The 19007-nt window shown below is 42.4% G+C and overlaps 1 protein-coding gene across 1 annotated transcript in view; it reads left to right on the top strand.

Annotated features, from left to right (window-relative positions):
* The first annotated feature begins 10451 nt into the window (after positions 1 to 10451).
* RXFP1 (relaxin family peptide receptor 1) overlaps positions 10452 to 19007 on the top strand; it is a 101040-nt gene continuing 92484 nt past the window's right edge. The window contains exon 1 of the mRNA XM_090036291.1: positions 10452 to 10635. Coding sequence (XP_089892417.1) covers positions 10587 to 10635 — 49 coding nt within the window. The 5' untranslated portion in view covers positions 10452 to 10586. The remainder of the gene's footprint in view (positions 10636 to 19007) is intronic.

The following is a 19007-nucleotide window of genomic DNA, read 5'->3' as shown; positions in this document are numbered from 1 at the left end:
CTTCAAAAAACGGATAAAGGAGGACCCAGGAAACTATAGGCCAGTTAGCCTTACCTCAGTCGGCTAGGATCTGGAACCAACTTCCAAGTGAAGTGGTGCTGACTGCTACCCTGGGGGTCTTCTAAGAGGAGGCTAGATGTACACCTTGCCAGAGTTGTTTGACCCTAGTACTCTTTCCTGCCACGGCAGGGGGTCAGACTTGATGATCTGCTCAGGTCCCTTCCGACCCTACTAACAATGAAACCGCTGATATTTTCCTCCATTATGATTTCCATTTGATTGTGGGGTTTCAGATTTGATTCACCCCACTTGGCTCTTCCCACACTTCCCATCTACCTGTCCCTAGTTCTGGTCTCTGCTTCCAGGACTATTTATGATCGGACATTCAATAGTCATTTTTTTTTTAAAGTAGTCCTGGGAGCAGGGACCTGAATTAAATGCCTTAACTACTAGTCAGGCTCCGTTTTGCACTTACTCCTATTGGCCCTAAGAGTTATGCATTCCTTTTTCTACAGTTGTCCAGCTTCACCAAAAGGTGAAGAGATTGCCACCATCAGACTAAATTAGACCCTACTGGGGCCCTTATCTCCCAGCACCAGCTCTGTGACCACCAGCTGGCTGGGACCTGCCCCTGACCAGGACAGTTTCCAGCCAGCCCCAGATTGTGTGGGGAAGCACATGCAACCTGGTGGTGGCTGGAGACTGTCCTGTTTCAGGGAGTCCCCACCCAGCTTTGGGCTGCACATTCAGACTTCCCTGCACAGCCTGGGGCTGGCCAGGAACTGTCCCTGCCAGGGCAGGTCCCAGCCCCCTGTCCTTGTCTGCTGGTGGGGCAGCTGGCAGTGAGCTAGCTGCTAGCTGCCCCACCGGCAGATCAGGGGAGGGGACTGGGACCTGCCCCTTCCCTGCAGCTCTTTCCAAGCCCTGAGCCCTTGATCAGGGATCCAGGGCCAGAAGTCCCTGCTACCAGGGCAGGGGGACATTGTCCCTGCCCCAGCAGCAAGCAGCCCCCCAGGGCAAGAAAACAGCTGTTTCCTGACCCGGTGCTCCCTGCCAGCCCTTGGGCTAGCACCTGGGGGAGACTGGAGCTCCCCCCAGTAGTGGCAGGGGCCCATTGCAGTGCTGCAGGGCACTGGGTACAAATCCTCTCCCTAATCCCTGCATGTCTACCCAAAAACTCTTACTCTGCAGTATTTTACTGCATAGTAAATCTAGGCTAGAGTAAATGCATGTGTAGACATGCCCAGTATGATGTATGCACCCCAATCTTCCCTAGCTACCCCAGTATGCTCTTAAAACTAATTTAGAAGCTCAAAAACTCCAATTAGCCTCTGCCTGAACCTGGATGCATCTGAAGTCTCAGGGATGCTAAATTTTCATCAGAAAAGTTGCCTAGGCACCAAAAGGTCTGGTTTTGGATGCTCATCAGTCTTGACATTGCTGAGCCAAAGAAAAAATAAGTCTGATTATGCTTCCATAAATAAATAGTTAGGACACTCATATGAGGGCCCTATTACACATTACGCTTAGGTTTCCAAAATAGTAAACAACGTTAGAATTAGCTCAAGTTTAGAGCAATTGCATGTTCAGGCTAAAAACCTTCTCTGACTGTTTCTGACCTGCACACCTGAACCCCCCCCTCCCCACCAGCACTTCTGTGAAGCTTCATCTCCTCTTCAGGCTGAACCTAGTCCAAACAGCAGTAGTGGTGGCAGTCAGGCAAGCAGGTTCCCCTTCCCCGCCTGCTCCCCCAGAACAGCACAGTCAGCCACAAGGAAGCCAGGAGCTGTGAAGGAGTGGGGAGGGGCAGGGGATGGTGAGTGAGGATGAGATCAAACACAAACCTACCCTGGAGTGGCCTAACCTTATGCCTAAAGCAGTCTTAAGTGTGCTAAAAACTAGTTTCACATCTTAATGTGTGGACATTCCTGGGATTGAGCTCCCTGAGCTGCCTACAGTTAATGTGTAAGAAAGCCCTGAGAAACGGAAGAACTTCATTTCCACCCCAATTTCCTTCTTGGAACCCAGCCTCCCTATTCGTAGATGAGAAACTTTGTCACTAAATTATAGTGTCATGCCCATATTTGCCTGCTCTCTCTCTGCCTAGCTTTATGAATACTGAAACAGCTTTAAGAGGAAGAACTGAGAGGAACCTGCCCCAGCAAACCCTGAGGACTAGTGATTACAGAATTCATTTTTAGAGATTCAGACTCAAATTCCTTCATGTTAGGGGGAATTAAACTGAAATATCTCTAGCATCACCTTCTCCTGCAGCCATATTTTGTGAGAAAGGACTCCTTGACAGCAGAATACCCACATTTAGGTCCTTCTTCAGCCTAAAGAGATTCAAACTAATATAATTTCTCTGAAGAGTAACTTAATCACCAAGGTCTAAGCCCTTCTGAATCTGGCCACACTCTATCTTTCCTGCAGAAGTTCTACCACTATGCAGAAAAGAATGCAAGATACTGGCCCTGTAAGAGATCATGAGAAGAGGCAAAACTCTGTAGGCTAGCAGGTAGGGCATTCAATGGGAGATGTGGAATCCAAGGGCTCTTTCTGCATTTTATGACATGACCATTGAGAAAAGATACAAGGACAGTCCACAATCATTCCTTTAAGCTTTATGAATGCTACTAGCCCTGCAGTTTTGACCCTCCCTGTGGTGCAACACACAGCCATGACATGAGTTTGGCTTTCAAGAATTTGGGGTACAGTTTCCCCCAAACCCTACACCAATTTTCTTGAAACTTGGTAGGTTTCCTGCTCTCAGCAGAAGCTATCATCCCTTCAAGTTTCGTCCAAATTGGACAAAAAACAACTAAGTTATATATATTTAATTGATTCCCCATTATACCCTATGGCCGGATCTCCGAGGCAGCTCTGAAGCTTCACAGCCACTTCGGCTGGATCGAGGCAGAAACACAGTCCGGAGCTCCAGAGCGAATTGCAGCCATCCAAAGCAGCTGGATCCAAAGTTGGATTGGATCACTGCCAACTTGCACAGACCTAGTTACTGTAAGTTATCAGTTAGTTATAATTATATATAATTATAATAACTACAAATTATATAGTCATAGTTATTATATTATATTATAATTATATTAGGCTTATAATAAATTATAGTATAGTTATATACAATCTATATAAGTCTACAGATATCAGGCTATAAACAATATAAGTCTATATACAAGTCTATGTAATAAAAGTCTACTATACATATAAACATGCTATATTATGTAATAGTATATATACTGTTTGAGAGAATGCTAAATGCAGTGTCTCTCATGCTCTTCCACTTCTTCATCTTCTCTTCCTGCTCTGGGAACAGTGTGCAGCTAGCAAGGGAATGGCACCTAAAAATCAGAGGGAGGGAGCATAAGAGCGCAATAATATAATATGGCATAACATTATACTAACACTAGCAAATTGCCCATCAAGAATGATGGGGGGGCAGGCAGGTGGGGGCAACAGAGGCCTGCATCCGCCCCTGCATTCCTCCTCTCCTGCTTCAGGCTGGGCCAGGGCCTGAGTCATTTCCCCCCTCCCCTTCAGGCCAGGGCCTGGGCCCGTCCCCCAACTCTACCCCAACGCTTTGGGCCTAAGCCATTTCTCCCCTCCTCCTCTGGGCAGGGGCCGGGGCCTGGCCATTTCCCCCCACCCCTTTGGACCAGTCCCCACCTCCCCCTATCCCCACCTTCCCCCTCCCCTTCAGGCTGGGGCCTGAGCTGGTCCCTGCCTCCTCCCTGCTGCTTTGGGCCAGAGCCATTTCCCTCCTCCCCTTTGGAGCAGAGCTGGGGCTGCTCCCTGCCTCTGGCCACTACTTTGGGGTCATGCTCCCCCATCACATCGGGGAGGGCAGGAGAGGCCTGCGTTGGCAGCAGCACCCTGCTTCTCTGTGCCACCAGAGAACTGTAGATAACAAAAATCTAATATAAGTAATATGTACCACGGCATATACTCCAGAGAACGCTAAAGGAAATGGCTTCTTCCTCTTTGGGAGCAGCCACCATGGAGCTACCATCAAAGCATAGAAAAAGAAAATAGGATTTTTTTATTGAAAACCAACATGCACCAACTACAAACAAAACATTCCAACAAACCGGTTTTACAAGAAAGTAGAAGTAAACAATTGACCCCCTCCACCCTTACTTGCCAATGAATGCATAATTGTGCCACTTTTTTTTAGTTTGCACACCACAAAGCTGCCCTCAGCCAGGGACTCAAAGGTTCCCTGAACCCCTGTTTTGCAGCCTGCAATCTTGTCAGATGCTGCATTCCCATTTTTTTCTGTCTGTGGTGTTTAGCCATGTCTCATCCACCTCCCCTCTCTCACTGATACTGTGAACACGCAACATGACCACTGTTCCCGAAATGTGTAGGCCTTGAGTGGGGCAGTTCCCCCCCTCCCCACCCCCAGCCTTGTTTTGGTGTAAAAAAACAACAGACGGTCTGGTGCCAGGCTGGAAAAGAGCGCAAAAGAAGACTGGAACGTGGATAGGATAGCTGTGTGTTTGCAAAGTGTCTGGGTTTTGTGCAAAGGTTCTGGGGTCTGTGCAGGGCAGTCAGATGCAAGCCCCAGAGGTAGAGTAGACTGGCCAGGCATCTGCCCCTGAGAGGGACTTTGCAAAGTGCGTGGCAACTGTGTAGGATGGATTTTGTCTGCAAAATCCAGGGTGGATTTAATATGCAAAATCCACCTTGGATTTTGCATACTGGGAGACCAGCCTGAGCCTAGATAGATGCAAATGGCAGGGTTTTGGGGTGAACATACCCAGCTTCAGGGTGGGGGGGGACTTAGCAGGAGACTTCTGGAGGGGGTGGGGGCAGGGACTGTGGAGGCTGGTTCACATGCGCCTCCTTCTGTAATTCATTAGGAAAGACATTATGTGGTGGGGTAGATCAGTATTTGCCCCCCCCCCCGCCCGCCGGAATCTGCAGTAAATGACACACGGGACTTCTGTTGCTCAAAAAAGTGTGTCATTCAAACACAAATGCGTGGCACCACATTAACCCAGGCTAAAATTTTAAACACATGGTTAATTAACAAGGACTAAATATTGTGTCATCTACAAATGCCCCCAGTTAGCAGCCAGGCTTAGTAACCAGGTCCAGCTGGAGCTCATTTAGCCTGCCTGGTGCTTAGACTCCTGCCAGGTAGATTGTAATGCATGCCCTATCCTGCTGCCTTTCCCTGCCACATTTGGGTTAAGAGTAAAAAGCTGCTATATTGGTGAGAGAGAGAGCATGGAGTAATCTGTTTGCACGTAGGGACCAGGAAGCAGTTTGAGAGACAGACAGGAGTTGGGGGTGGGGGGAGAAAGAAGTGCAGAAAGGGGTGAGAGTCACTAGCTAACTGGAAGGAACAGCAATTCCTGAACCCAGGCTGAGTTCTGGCCTGCCATGGCTTCACTATAAGTCAATCCTTCCTCCTTACTGCCTCCCTTTCTCCTCATTAACATAGCTGAATGGCTTTATGCTTTTGTGTGTGTTGATAAAGTACTCAAAATCAGTTTCAGAACGGCTTGGAATATGTTGATAGGTGCATACATACTAATTCTTCCCCCTACTCTCCATCCCCACCTCCTTTGTGGAAAATTTGTCTACCCAGCAGATCATCTGCTCCCAAACCTCTTCCAACTGAGGGAATTCCCTTTCTTGTCCTCAGTGATAGCAGCTGGTTATGATAGTTCCAGCACAGCTACCGTGACAGGTACCTGGGCTTAGAGAAGATCTCATACTCCATCCACCCCAGCATTGCAGCACTGATGAGCCACCTGCTACCTTGAGGTATGTAGAAAAAACATTCAAAGCTGTGTTGATATCTGAATCATCAAATCTCTCCAAATCAATTTGGAGGGGGGTCTCCTGATTCAGTTTGGATTCGGAGATTTGGCCACCGAATTAGGCCAAATCTCTGCCAAATCAAATCAGGGACCAAAGCTTTGCACAGCCCTACTTAAAAACTCTTTCCAGGCCTGCTTTTCCTAGACACTAAAGATCTTAATGTCGTTTTTCTTCCAACATTAGTGCTGTCTCTAAATGTTATGTCTCTAAATTTTAAGCAAGCAAGAGTTAGGTATATCCCTACAAAGATATCAGTCACCCAATAAAAATAAATGATTCATTCTAAATCACATAATATTTGCAAAGTCTATTGATGGATCTTTACAGCCAATATAAATTAATTATACCAAACCCAACTAAATCAGTTTGCACAGTTAAATCTTTGGAACTACAGAATTGTTAAAACCACATACATAATGGAATATTTATTATATTTTAAACTCAGTGAACTGGAGATTTATCTCTGCAAGGTCCCTTAGCACAATATGGCTTAGGTTTCACACATCAAGCTGCTGAGAAAATAAAACATCAGCTTGTTGGAATAGATTTTACATTAATTATATTCCCTCTAATTCCAGAGGGAAATATGAGCCCAGTTATGTTCCCACCACCCCTTACTGCCTGCTCTGTGCTTCTCTGAAGCCACACAGTAGCAGACAACTGTTAGGAATTTTCCCCCGTTCAGGAGGCACTTCTCAGGCACACCCCATCCCCCAAAGCTTCAGCACTCTTTAGTTGCTATCATAGCCATTTGGAGCTACGGGTAGCCATGGACAAACATGAGACAGTTCTAAATTAAGCCAGTTTGTAGGACAGAAAAGTTGCATCAATACAAGGTATATTCCAATGGTATTTATCAGTGCATCAGAACTATGGATATATTTAATGTATATCTGGCCTCATGGACCAGATATATAAGGTCAGGTTTGCTCCCACATTTTACTGATTTATTTTTTATGATTTGTTTGTTTCTGCTGAAGGTAATGCCCAAAGCTGTCTAGGAAAGATTGTCTTCAGTATTCATAGCTAGTTCCAAATTGAATATTCTGGAAACTTAAACAGTGATATGTGGATTAGAAACCCTCCTTTCTCAACAGTTTTGCTTTACTGTGGGTCTACACAAGGTGCCACATCACCATAGCCACGTGCTATAGCATCAGACACATGCTATAGCATTAGCAGGTAAAAACTGTTACACCACAGCTTCAACACCAAAGGACCACACTCCCTCAGTAAAACTAATCATGCACCAGGCAGACAGTATAGTACGAGCTGTTCCTGCGCCATCATTTAGTACTTCCAAAAGCACCAAAAGGAAGTACTAAATGACGGTGCAGTAACAACAGCACCGTAGGGGCATGTGTAGACACACCATTTAATATTTTCCTGTTCCTTACCTTTGCATTGTTTGTGTAAATGCACACCTAAGCAGCAAGTATTGCCAAATAAAAACCAGTGAAGAGGAGATTCAGCCAAGGAGAAGAAACCTGGCTGGTGATATGCACAACACATTTAAAAAATTATTTCAGCTGACACATAGTATTTTGCTCAAGATTAAAATTCCTCACATTCAGAAACGCATTTTTGAGTGCTATATATAATAGCACCATTAAAAGGACTCTTCTCAGTACTGTCAAAGTCACAACCTCCATTTGGACAGAGTGAAGGAGAACTCGGCTCAAGTAAATGGTCCTAGGCCCAATGTCTTCAGTGACATTTTGCACAAGCTAGGGATTTATCCCATAACCTTAATGCAATCGAATAGCATCTCCACAGGTGTTTCCAGCTAATCTCTGCTACATGAAAAGGACATAAGAATGAAGACAAGTTACAAATCTGAGCAAGTTGTTTTCAACTGTGAAAGCTCAAATGCAACTATTTTAATCCAATAATTTTAGATTAACATGCTTGCATTTTTGGCTGCTCTCTTAAGGGATTCAGTAACACAAATGACACACACATTCACTTTATAACCAATGATGTATATTGAACAGAGATTTTTTTTATACGTTTATGTTGTAGACTATTGAGTTGCTTGTCTCTACAGGTGAAATGTTATAATTGAAATATTAACCAGCCTAAAAAGTTTGAGAGTTGTCCTGGGCTTGCTTGAAACAAATAGTTTTCTCTCCCAGTGGTTATGCCTATTACTTCTTTTTTTAAGCTATATTTGCAAAGATAACTTGAAAATAATACATCTTCTAATTTTTTGCCCTACCTTGTCCTTCAGCCCACAGTTCTATCAATCCCAGCCAAGTACTTCCAAGAAAAGCAGATGTTAAGAATCTTTTTCATGTGATCATAGTATGATTCATTGTAACACTACATAGTATTACAGGAAAAAATGTGTTGCCTCACTCCATGTTATGGTGTATGAGCTGCTTTGAGTAGTTAGGCAAATGGCTACGTTAGGGAAATTAAATCACTTCTTGAAAGATAAAATTAGGATAGAACACGGAGCATGAACAAACAAATACTCCTTTTTCTCTTCTGTTTTCCTCCTCTGAAGTGCAACAATATCAGCATTTTTCAATGTCATGATAGCTTGTTTGCTTAACATAATTTCTAAGGCAGAGTTGGTATTTCTTGGGAGGGGCAGTTGTTAGGAATAGGTATCCACATCAAAACTGATGTTAAATAGCACCCTTGCTGGCATTCCTCAGAAGAACAGGCTCAGGGATTAGTGAGCATGATTAAGTACTCTTTCCTCTTCTAAAGGTGCTCTTTTCAGAGCAGGGTTCAGGTGCAAGTCTTTGTGGTCAAGCTTCTAGTATTAGTATGTGGTATGTTTTCTGTAAGGAAATATTTCTTTCCTTTGCTAAGAGGTAGCAGATTTGGGGCTCTATTTTCTAGCATCATTTATGTAGTTTCAGAACATGTGCAAGTCCTGCGTATCTTGAACAAAAATGACCAAAATAACAGCAAATATGTACACACACCATTGCTTTTGAGGAGGTAAAAAAAACAGGTAAGATAGTAGACTGTCAAGTCTCTAGTAAAAAAGTAACTTTCTTTCTCTAGTTCTTGGGTATAATATTTCTTCATATTCTCAGTTCCAGCATCCTTCTGTCCTCCCGTACTAGAAGGAAGAATACTTAACCTAAAATCACCAGCTCCAGAATAGGTAGATGTATGAGGATTAACCTACCTTTTATATAGTTGAATGAAACCGAACTCGGTGTGCACCAGAACCATTTTCTTTGATAGTCCCCAGCCAGAAAAAGAGTGGCCCAGCTATGCACTGCAGTAATGACAGCCCGGGTGCTGCCCTTATGGGTTTCCATGTTCAAAGCCCCTTTATTCAACGCGAGTTTCAGACTGGGAATGTAAAGACTGACAGTTTGTAATACACATTTCATTAACAATTTTGCCATAGCAACAATGTGGATTTGCTCTCTGGCATCATCACTACTTTTTACACAACCTAAATTCACAAGGACACTCAATCAAAATTTCTCCGACTAGGATGATTCTTCCGTAGGTATCTGCAGTACCTGAAAATGTACCAGTTACATTTCAGGACTCCCTGAGGTACATGAGCTGAGAAATCTGATCAACATGTTAGGGCTTTTTTTAATTAGTAATCTGTTCATATTAGAAATCTGCTCAAACATAGTAGGGCTTGTTTTTTTAATTCCATTTTCTCATCTTGAGTTAATCTTAGGCTCCCTGCCTCAACTTCACTTCAACGGGCTAACACGTGTTAAAATACAATGTGTCCTATGCAGAAGTGTTAGCTTTCACATTTAAAAACCATTCCGCTTTTTTTCCCTAGTATAGGCAGTGAATGGGTATGGGATAGTGTTCAGAGTGTATCCGTGCTATTGAAACAATTAATGAAATCTAAAATCATAACAGTTTGAGCCTCAAAACTAATGAAGAAGGCCAAAGAGATATGAGATTCAAGTAGTAGATATGGTTACAGGCAGTGACAAAACAAAAGAAAAATAAGGAGAAAAAAAGAATCAATTACTGTAACAGGAAAAGATATGCTAGTAGCTGTGGAAATGTTAATTCCTCTGTAATAAATGTTTTTGACTAGGACCCTTTTCACCACTGTTCCAGATCATTTAGTCCAGCACCAATCAACATACCAGGATAGTGCTTAACATACAAAAAATTCCTTTTAGTGAATTATGTGCTGCTATAGGAAATAATTTCTGTTCTGCAGATTCCTGCGCTTTAGCTAATCACTGACTTCCTACAAAGAAACTGTGTTTATACATTTTACTTGCTTCTTACCAGAAAGAAACCCTCTAATCGTTGTTCAAGCTGCAACAAATGTTTAGTTTTTCAGATATTTATTTCAATGAGACAATTCTCCAGTAACAGGTTTAAAAAAAATCCTGAGTGTATCAATAATAATTCTCTAGAGTTCTCATTATTCTAGGTAGCGGCTGACAGATCAGGGCAGACGTGTCAATGCACACACCCCAGCTTTAGTCTGCCACAGGACACAGAAACAGGAGCCTTGAGAGTAAACAAGAAGAGACTGTATGTTCTCTGAAACTTTTCCCCCTATCCCTGCTTTGGATGATGTGTGTATGTGTGTGTATCAGAGAGACGGAGAGCACAAGCAAGGCTATAGAAGAGTAAGTGAGGAAGCAGGGATAGGGGAGGAAGCTCGCTTTCCAGTCTGCTGAAGGTTATCAGGCACAGAACTTGCAACCACCACTATAGTTTGAGCAATTTAGAAAACAGCATTCATTGACTCTTAATTCAGTTCCTGTGAGGCAGATATGACTTCTGGCTACTGCTTCTACATATTCTTGATTATTGGAACAAATTGTAAGTACACCTAACTTTTTCTACATGATTTACCACATTGCAGATTAGATATATAATCTTCAATAACAGGGTTTTAAAACAAGAATGCATTTAATGTCATCATTTTGCTTCACAATCCTTTCTGACAACTCATGTTGATTCTTTGTATATAAAAATACTGTAATTATATTGTTACTCAAGCTTGTTGTAAAGAAGGCTAGAATTTGATCTGTTTTTTGTACTCATGGATATGGTAATCATTATCACTAATTAGATGGGTTGACTTTTTTTTAAAGGAAAAAAGAGCATTCTTTAAATATTGGAGAAAGGGGTTGTGTTTAAAATGAAGGCTTCAGGTGGTACATCTGTACTTCCTGTATATTTTTAATGGAGACCTTTATAATATTGAAACATTTCAAAAGTACTGATGATCTACATTTTAGATGCCTTCAGTTCACTAATTTATAGTGAAACTATATTGTGTTAGCATGGAACATTTTTGTTATTGCTCAAAAGACAACTTTTTCACTTATTAAGGACCCTCACTCATTATTCAATATTATAAACAGCCTCCTTTATAAAATGGAGATTTTTTATATTACAGTGGTTGCCCATGAAAAGTTAATCATTTTACAGTGGTGAGTGTTGTGTTTGGTTTCAAATGATCTTCTCTGATCTTTGACACAGTCTTAGTGGCTGTTTTTTCATTCAGTTTTAAAATTCTGTTTTAAAGTTCCACTTAGGTAAAACTGTTTCCAAAGAGTTTCAAGTCCTGCAGGATGGTCATTTCCATTTCTTTAGAAATAGAAAAATAAAGTTTTCCTGGAGAGAAAAATCTGCTTCATAAATTAAAAGGGTATATGAATCATGTTATAATAACAAAAAAAGCCATTGTATTTGGATTGTAATACTGACAGCAGTAATAATTTGTGTACTTTACTATATAATTTGGACTGCAGTCTTTTTCCAGTTATTAAGCAAGACATTGAATTTTATTTTTAAGTTTCTCTTTTTCATAGTACAAGCTTTACTTGTATAAAATTGGAACTCCTGTTGAAATGTACAGCTCCTGAAACCTAAATCCAGATCTTCTACAAACAAAATGATTTATAAAAATGGTTGGCGTACCAAAGGACAGTTCATCCGGATCAGATAGGGCTAAGTTCTCCCATCCTCACTTACATTGAGCATTACCTTACTCTTCATGTGGCTCTATTTAGATCAACCTTTTCTGGAATTATGTAGGTGTGACAGTCTACTCAATGGTTAACAAGACCCTGTATTCTTCAGTTTGATAGCTTACTTCAGGGGAAGTTTTGAGCATAGAAGAAATGAGCTCTACTTCAGACTCTTGTGTAATATACTTCATGGATTTTTATGGCCTGATCCAAAACCTTCAGTCTTGGTAAAACCCCTCCAGAGTGTTTTGGATGAACTCCATAGCTTGTAACATTTGAGGATGCAAAAAAATGTAATACTGTTGTGTGATACTGATTTTTAGAATTAAATAGAAAATAATCACATGTAATTTGATCTGTAGTGGCCTGTAAGCAATGTGTTTATATCTTTAGTACAGTATTAATTTGTGTAGTTACTTTTAAAAGTAACAAATGAAAAAAAAAATAAGCAGGAGAAATAAAAATAAAATAAAAATTTCCTGTGGGTTGGGGTTGGACCTTCCACATAATTGTTCTTAAGCTCAAAACAGTAGGAAGAAAATTCAAACATTAACATAAAACACATCTATAATAGCTGATATCAATCCTATGCAGAACAAGAGTTCTAATGTATTTAAATCTAAGCTGAAAAATTGAAGCCTTACTGCAAAATGGGAGTATAAATCAGGACCCTGATGTGATTGCAGGTCTTCTAGTACTTTAATTATAGTGGCAATTTACCTGAGGTGCTTATTAGCTTACCATGTGTAGCCTAGAAACATTTACAGGAAAACCATATGTCTATATGTATTAATCCACCTATATCGTGTTTATCTTCTGTCATGTTTTCCCTCTCCAGATATCTGCATTTTTAACTCATTTCTTTCTGAATACTCAGTTGCAAAGCCTATCTTCAGTACTCTGTTTCACCCAAGAATTCATTCCCCACTTAGTAAAATTTCTCCTAACCTCCTTTAGCATTCAGCTCTTTGTTAAAAACACTTTTGTTTAGTTACTTTCTCAAGGTCTTCCAGAATTTTAAATACCTAAATTGTTGCTTCACATTTACAGGCTGACAAATTTCAGTCACATGATATTAGTCTAGGCAAGACATGCTCAGCTATTTAGTATTTAAATAAGCATGATTTATGCCATTCTAATGCTGTTTGGAACCTAATTTGTTATCTATTATTGGAAAGTAAGAGTATGTTCAGGTAGTTTTCCTATCCCACTCCCATTTTAAGATTTCTCCCAATATTAAAATTATTATTGTTTGGCCTATCCAAATTGTTACCCATGGGACAGACAGGGATACATACACACGCACTTTGAAGCTAATTCTCTGATTTTAAATCCTTCCTAAAGGTTTTCACATCAGCATAGCTATACTGGAAAAGATATATTATCAGTCTTTCCCTTGTGGATGTGAATTTATACTGGCAAGAATTTGGGGGGTTTATTTTCTGTGCTGGGATTGTTTAAACCAGTTTCCCAAGCAAAATAATCTATACCCGTGGTTGTCAAGCAGTAGGGAAGGGAGAGCTGGGGCTGGGGCCAGGGACAGGGCTGCATCGGGCTCTTCCCAGCAGAGGGCTGGGCCAGGCTGCACTTGGGGTGGGTAGCAGTGGGACTATGGGAGGGGCCCCCCAGAATTCACCCCCGCCCCCTCCCAGTGCTTCCACCACCCACCCCAAGTGCAACCCAGGCCAGCCCAACTCCCACTGGGAAGAGCCCAGCATTGGCCCCAGGCCACAGCGACATTCCACCCTGCCCCACAGAGATCCAGGGACACATGCCCCCCATGCCCTTCTGGGGTGCGTGCAGCAACAGGAGCTACCACCCTCCCACACACACCTCCCACACAAGCTGCTTGTGGCCTCGAGCAAGGCCCTCACAGTGAGGGAGGGAGCGGGGTAGCGACTGGGCTAAATGCTGTTCAGCCGGGGCAGGGCAGGGTGCAGGACGGAGCTGCGGCTCATCCAGGGGGCACAGGAAGTGGGGGTGGCTCCCACACCTATGCACACCCCATGCTGACAGCAACAGCCCGCCCCACTTTATGCACAGATCCGGGTCCACATGCCCTCCTGGGGTGCATGCACCAGCAGGAACTACCCCTCTCCCTGCACCCCTGGCTCCGTCCTGCACTTTGCCCCAGCTGTCCAGCCCCAGTCCCACTCTCTCCCTCACCGCAGGGGACTCAATCAGCCCCACCCCTTTAAAAACACAAAAAAAAAATCAAGGAGTACATGAGCTGGAACTTTGAGAAAGAAGGGGTACACTTGTTAAAAAAGGTTGAAAACACCTGATTTATACTAACAAAAGGATGTATTTGCTGGCACAATTGCATCTAATCTTGGATTTTTGCTCAGAGAGCTTTGTTGATTGGAAATATAAAAAAGAACCCCTCTTCAAATGAGCTAACTTGGGTATTGGTAGCAGTGTAGGTGATTTGCTAGCTCAGTTAAATCTAGTGTGGATAGGTCTACTTGAGTTAGTGTCCTCAGTGACCACACTGTAGACATACCTTCAAATTAATTTATTTTAACAAGAGTTCCAGTAAAGACTTCTGCTCTCTTTCATGATATTCTGAATATTTAATTATACAAATTTACACTATTAATGTAATATTATCAACTATAAAAGTAGAAGGGATCATACCATTAAAATGATTTCAGAACAATGATAGAAAAGAGTTACAAGTTCTACATAGATAATTGCTTATGCTATGTGTTTTCTGCATTAACTCTAGTTCTTTTTGAATACCTTCTCTTACAAAAACCGTCCTGTTGTCTAACTGAAGGCCACATCTCTCCTTAGATCTCCTCTGCCGCCGTCTCATTTTTCCTCTTTCCCTTCAATATAACATAAGCCTTTACTCCTACAAAAAGAAAAAATTATTCAAGACTGCCTGAGATTTGTCAGCTACTTTGTATGCCTCATACACTTAAACAGTTGTTTTCAAGGACAGGTTTTTATGCCAAACATATTTATTCAAATAGCCTAATATGCAACTCTAGCAAGAAAGCCATCCCAAATCATCTGGAGAAGTAAGGTTTATAAACTGTGCCAGTGTTATTCTCCTGCTTTAGTTGATTTGTAACAAATAGAAGGCTGCTTTTGAATCTATAAATATTCCCACTTTCCCATTTATCTCCTTTGGGCAAGCTGACAAATTGTTGCATAGAATATTATTGGGTAGCTTCTGGCCTTCACTTAAGCAGTTTCCTTCTTCTTTAATTCAAGTCTAAAAGCAGGGATGAAAGCCATCTTTGTGTTGTAATTATTTAAAATTGATAATTTGCATCAATTATCCAGATGGAAGTGACAGATTAAGACATGCAGAACTTTAACCATCGTGGCTTGAATCTTCCACTCTGTGTATCTGCCTCTGGTGCAAGGTTAGTTTTTTGGGTTTGTTTGTTTTTTTGGAAACAGATCCGTTCAATCTTTTTCAGAAATTGAGGCCTAAGACTTGTATAATTTTCCCCATATTAGGAAATTCCAACAGTCTTGGACCTCAACTTTTGAATCAAGAGCTTGACTTTTGGCAAGAAGCAGCACTTGTGTACAGGGTGGGCTTTTTGCCATCTCTATGAAAATCCCCAATTTTGGTTAGTTTTTAAGCCTTCCAAAAAACCCCTGCAGTTCATACATGTTAAATAGAGGCTTCTTTGGCTTCTGCAGTCAGTCTACCAATTCTGTCCTCGCTGAATGTGTATGAACCTCTGTTGGCTCTGGAACAGATGAGATTCCACACATACCAGAATGAATGAGCACATACCATCCCCTCATATACCTCCTAGTGCTTATGATACTCAGTAATAATGTGGACCGAAGGCACTTGAAGGAGATCCTAGTTATCACTAACGCAGTCCCAAATATTTCTGTTTAACAGCACATTGGCCTCCTATGCCTGAAGGGATAAAGCTCTTAAAGGTAAAAATCCCTCCTCCTCCTCCTCTGCAACCAAATATACTGTACCAGCCAGACAGGATTAAACCAAGAGTTTCCCTTCAGTGGCTCTCTCAGCTGTTTTAGATATAGATGGCACAAGACACTAAGTGAGAGTGGAGACCCTGTCTCTCCTGTGCTGTCAATGACTAGCCAATGGCAACACTAACTGTGACTGGGCTCCATCATGGAGAACACCAGTATTAAACTTGAATGCAGAGGACCAAACCCAGAGTGAGACAGGAGGGAAAGGAACACAGTAGGGTGGCCTGGTGAGACTGGCACTGAAGATGTGGGGAGAAAAATTGGACTGGAAGTGGTTAGGGAAGAGGACTGGAGAAGGGGCTTAGCTAGGTAAGGAAGAAAGAATAGGACTGGAAAAAAAAGAGAGGCTACAGAGAAGGTTGTGATTGATTGTGAATGAAAGCCAGGCTGGGAAAGAGGCTGGGAACCTGTGAGAGGAAAGCAGATAGGAGCAGAAGCCAGTGAGAAATATTGAGACTGGTGAGAAATTAGGGGACAGAAGGCTGATTACCAGGAACTAGTGTGGAGCGAGGCTATGACACAGAACTGCAGAAGGGACTGAAGGGAAAACTGAAAATGGATACGGAGCTAGTTTGGAAGAGGGGGTGACTAAAACAAGGAACTGAGAGAAGAGAGATATTGGACAGAGGTGGCAAGGGTTGGATAGGGTATATGGAGATAATGAGTTGGATTGGAAGGGCTAATTGGCAGGGGAGGAAGGGAAATAGACAAAAAGAAAGGGACTGCACTCTGGCCCACCCTAGTCCAACTCTACATCAGAGGGAAGAAAGCACTATGAAACCGCAGCAAAATTACCTTCTAACCCCCATAGGCATGTAACTAACCAAGAACCATGATGTTTGACTATAATCATTATCTATACATATACAGGTTTCCTTCGATTTATGAGGTTCTTTATATGTGAATTCACTCTTTTGCGATGAGCATATTTAGACCCATAATTTGTTATATGTGAGGTAAATGTATGTTCATACACATAAATGTTATAGGGGATCAGCATAGATGCCCTCCCACCCAAGCAGGTAATTCTGTGAGGGGAAAGGGCCATGGCCCCACTCACCCCAGCCCTGGCTGCAGCAGCCACAGGAGCAGCCAACGCCAACTCCCTGCAACAGCCCGGGAACAGAGGTGAATGGGGACAGGTGGAGCACAGTGCAGCCCAGTGCCTGCGGGCAGCTGGCGGCAGCCAGTCCTGGGGCCGCTGCAACCAGGGCTGGGGTGAGTGCTGCTCTGTTCTCTCTGCTTTGCTGCCTTTTGCAGTCCCCGGAGTGGCACCTCTTCCCTAGTCCCAGCCTCACTCCTTCCCTCCCTCCCTCACCACCACGAGTAGGGAACTTATCCCTATTCGTTGCATTGTAAAGTGGGTTCACTTTATGCGAATTTGATTTATGCACCATTCTCCAGGAGTGCTTGTACCACATAAATCAAGGGAAACCTGTAGCTGTAAGTGTTATGTGTATGTTGAGGGCAAAGCATTCTGTTCATAGCCCATAGAGGAATAAAATGAACTTGGATCTCATGTGAGCCAAGGAATTTCTCAGTGAAGGGTATTCAAATATGATAAAGATATTCAACCTTGCCTTAAAGCTCCAAGCAACAGTGAATCCTCCATCTCCAGTAGTCAGGTCTTCCAATATTTGATCACCCTGACTGTCAAGAAATTACATTTTATTTTAAGATTGAATTTGTCCAACATGAACTACCAGCCTCTAGATACATACATGCATTGTGTGCACACAGACACACACACGTATGTATAGGCACTTCTCAGCGCAGGGTTAGGTGTTTGTTTGTAGTGCTGCAAAGTGCCGCAGCCCTTTGTACCACCACAAAAATATAGCACTATACAGGTGTACAAGCAGCATTCAAGCCCCCTGGCTGGAGAGCTACAAATTCACTTCAAAAGGTGATCTCTCCAGCTAGGGGGTAGCAGGGGGCTGCTCCCCATAGGAGCCTGATCACTAGTAGCCCATCCACCCCCTACTGAAGAAAGGGGCAGACTGTCAATGATGAGCTGGCAGCTGCTGAAAAGCAGCAACCCAGCTGCCAAAGACAGTCTCCAATGCCTGCTTTCCTCATTCCTCCAGCCCAGTAGTGCCAAGGAGCCATGCAGCTGCTGTGGCTACAACTGTAACAGAGTTGCCCCTGAGGGAATTGCCACCATCATTTTGCTGCTGTTTTAAAAGCCCCTGCAAGAGCCAGGGTTCTTAAAACATTGGTGGCAATTCCTTCAGGATCTGTGCCAAGCGGCCTTGCCCAGTTTTGCCAATTAGCTAATCAGGGGAACCTGGCAGGAGCACAAACACTGCAGCTAGGAAAGCTGCAGCAGGAAGGTCTCAGCAGGGCTCACTGACAGTCTCCCCCCTCTTGGATCAGGGAAGAGTAAGCATAGGACTGTGGGATCCTGGGGGTGCACATAGTACTACATGTAACTGTATAGGCATTACACGTCGTGCTACAAAACTGAGGCATTCTCTTGAAAGTGCTGTTATTTCGCAGGTCTTTGCAGTGCTACAAATAGCTTGACCAATTATGCACTCACTTTTTTGCAGAGCTACAAAGGTGTATATAGTGCTACAATATAATGCCTGTCCATAGCCTTAGCCTTTTCTTTTGATAGCATAAGTTAAACTCGGCCCTTTTCAAAGACTCATTTTCCAACTCCCGAGTCATTTTTTATTTCCCTCCTTTGAATTTCCTTTTACATGTATTAAAACATAACTTTTTTAATCGTGACTGTTTAACAAAGGAATCCAAATCACTCTGTATACAGTAATGGTCTTCATAGTATTTTCTGCCTTCCCAATCTTTGTCATCTGTAATTTTTACCAGGAAATATTCTATTTCATTACCTAGAGCACAAATCTAATACAGATAGCAGAGGACCAAAAAACCGTGCCTGGAAATCTCTGCTGGGAATAGCTCCATCTACTGATATTTTTGAGATGTGTCCATGAGCCAGCTTTTTAATCTATCTAATGTGTGTCCTTTTAACTCAATGTAGTTCAAGTATTTAAATCCAAAATCTTATTGATACTAAAATGATACTATGTCAATTGCTTTGGAAAAAAGTCCAAGTATATTTTATCAACACAGTAGATTTTATTAACCATAACTGCAATCCTGTTGTTTAAAAACAAAAAAGACAATAGGTTTGTTCAACGGGACTTACCTTCCATAAACAATGTTGCATAAAATGAACTGTATTTTAGCCTCTTACAGTGTTATTAATTAACTATT

This window comes from Crocodylus siamensis, chromosome 2, assembly GCF_052110815.1.
Source record: "Crocodylus siamensis isolate JL-2025a chromosome 2, ASM5211081v1, whole genome shotgun sequence".
Taxonomy (NCBI): domain Eukaryota; kingdom Metazoa; phylum Chordata; order Crocodylia; family Crocodylidae; genus Crocodylus; species Crocodylus siamensis.
This window is presented reverse-complemented; position numbering and strand designations above follow the sequence as displayed.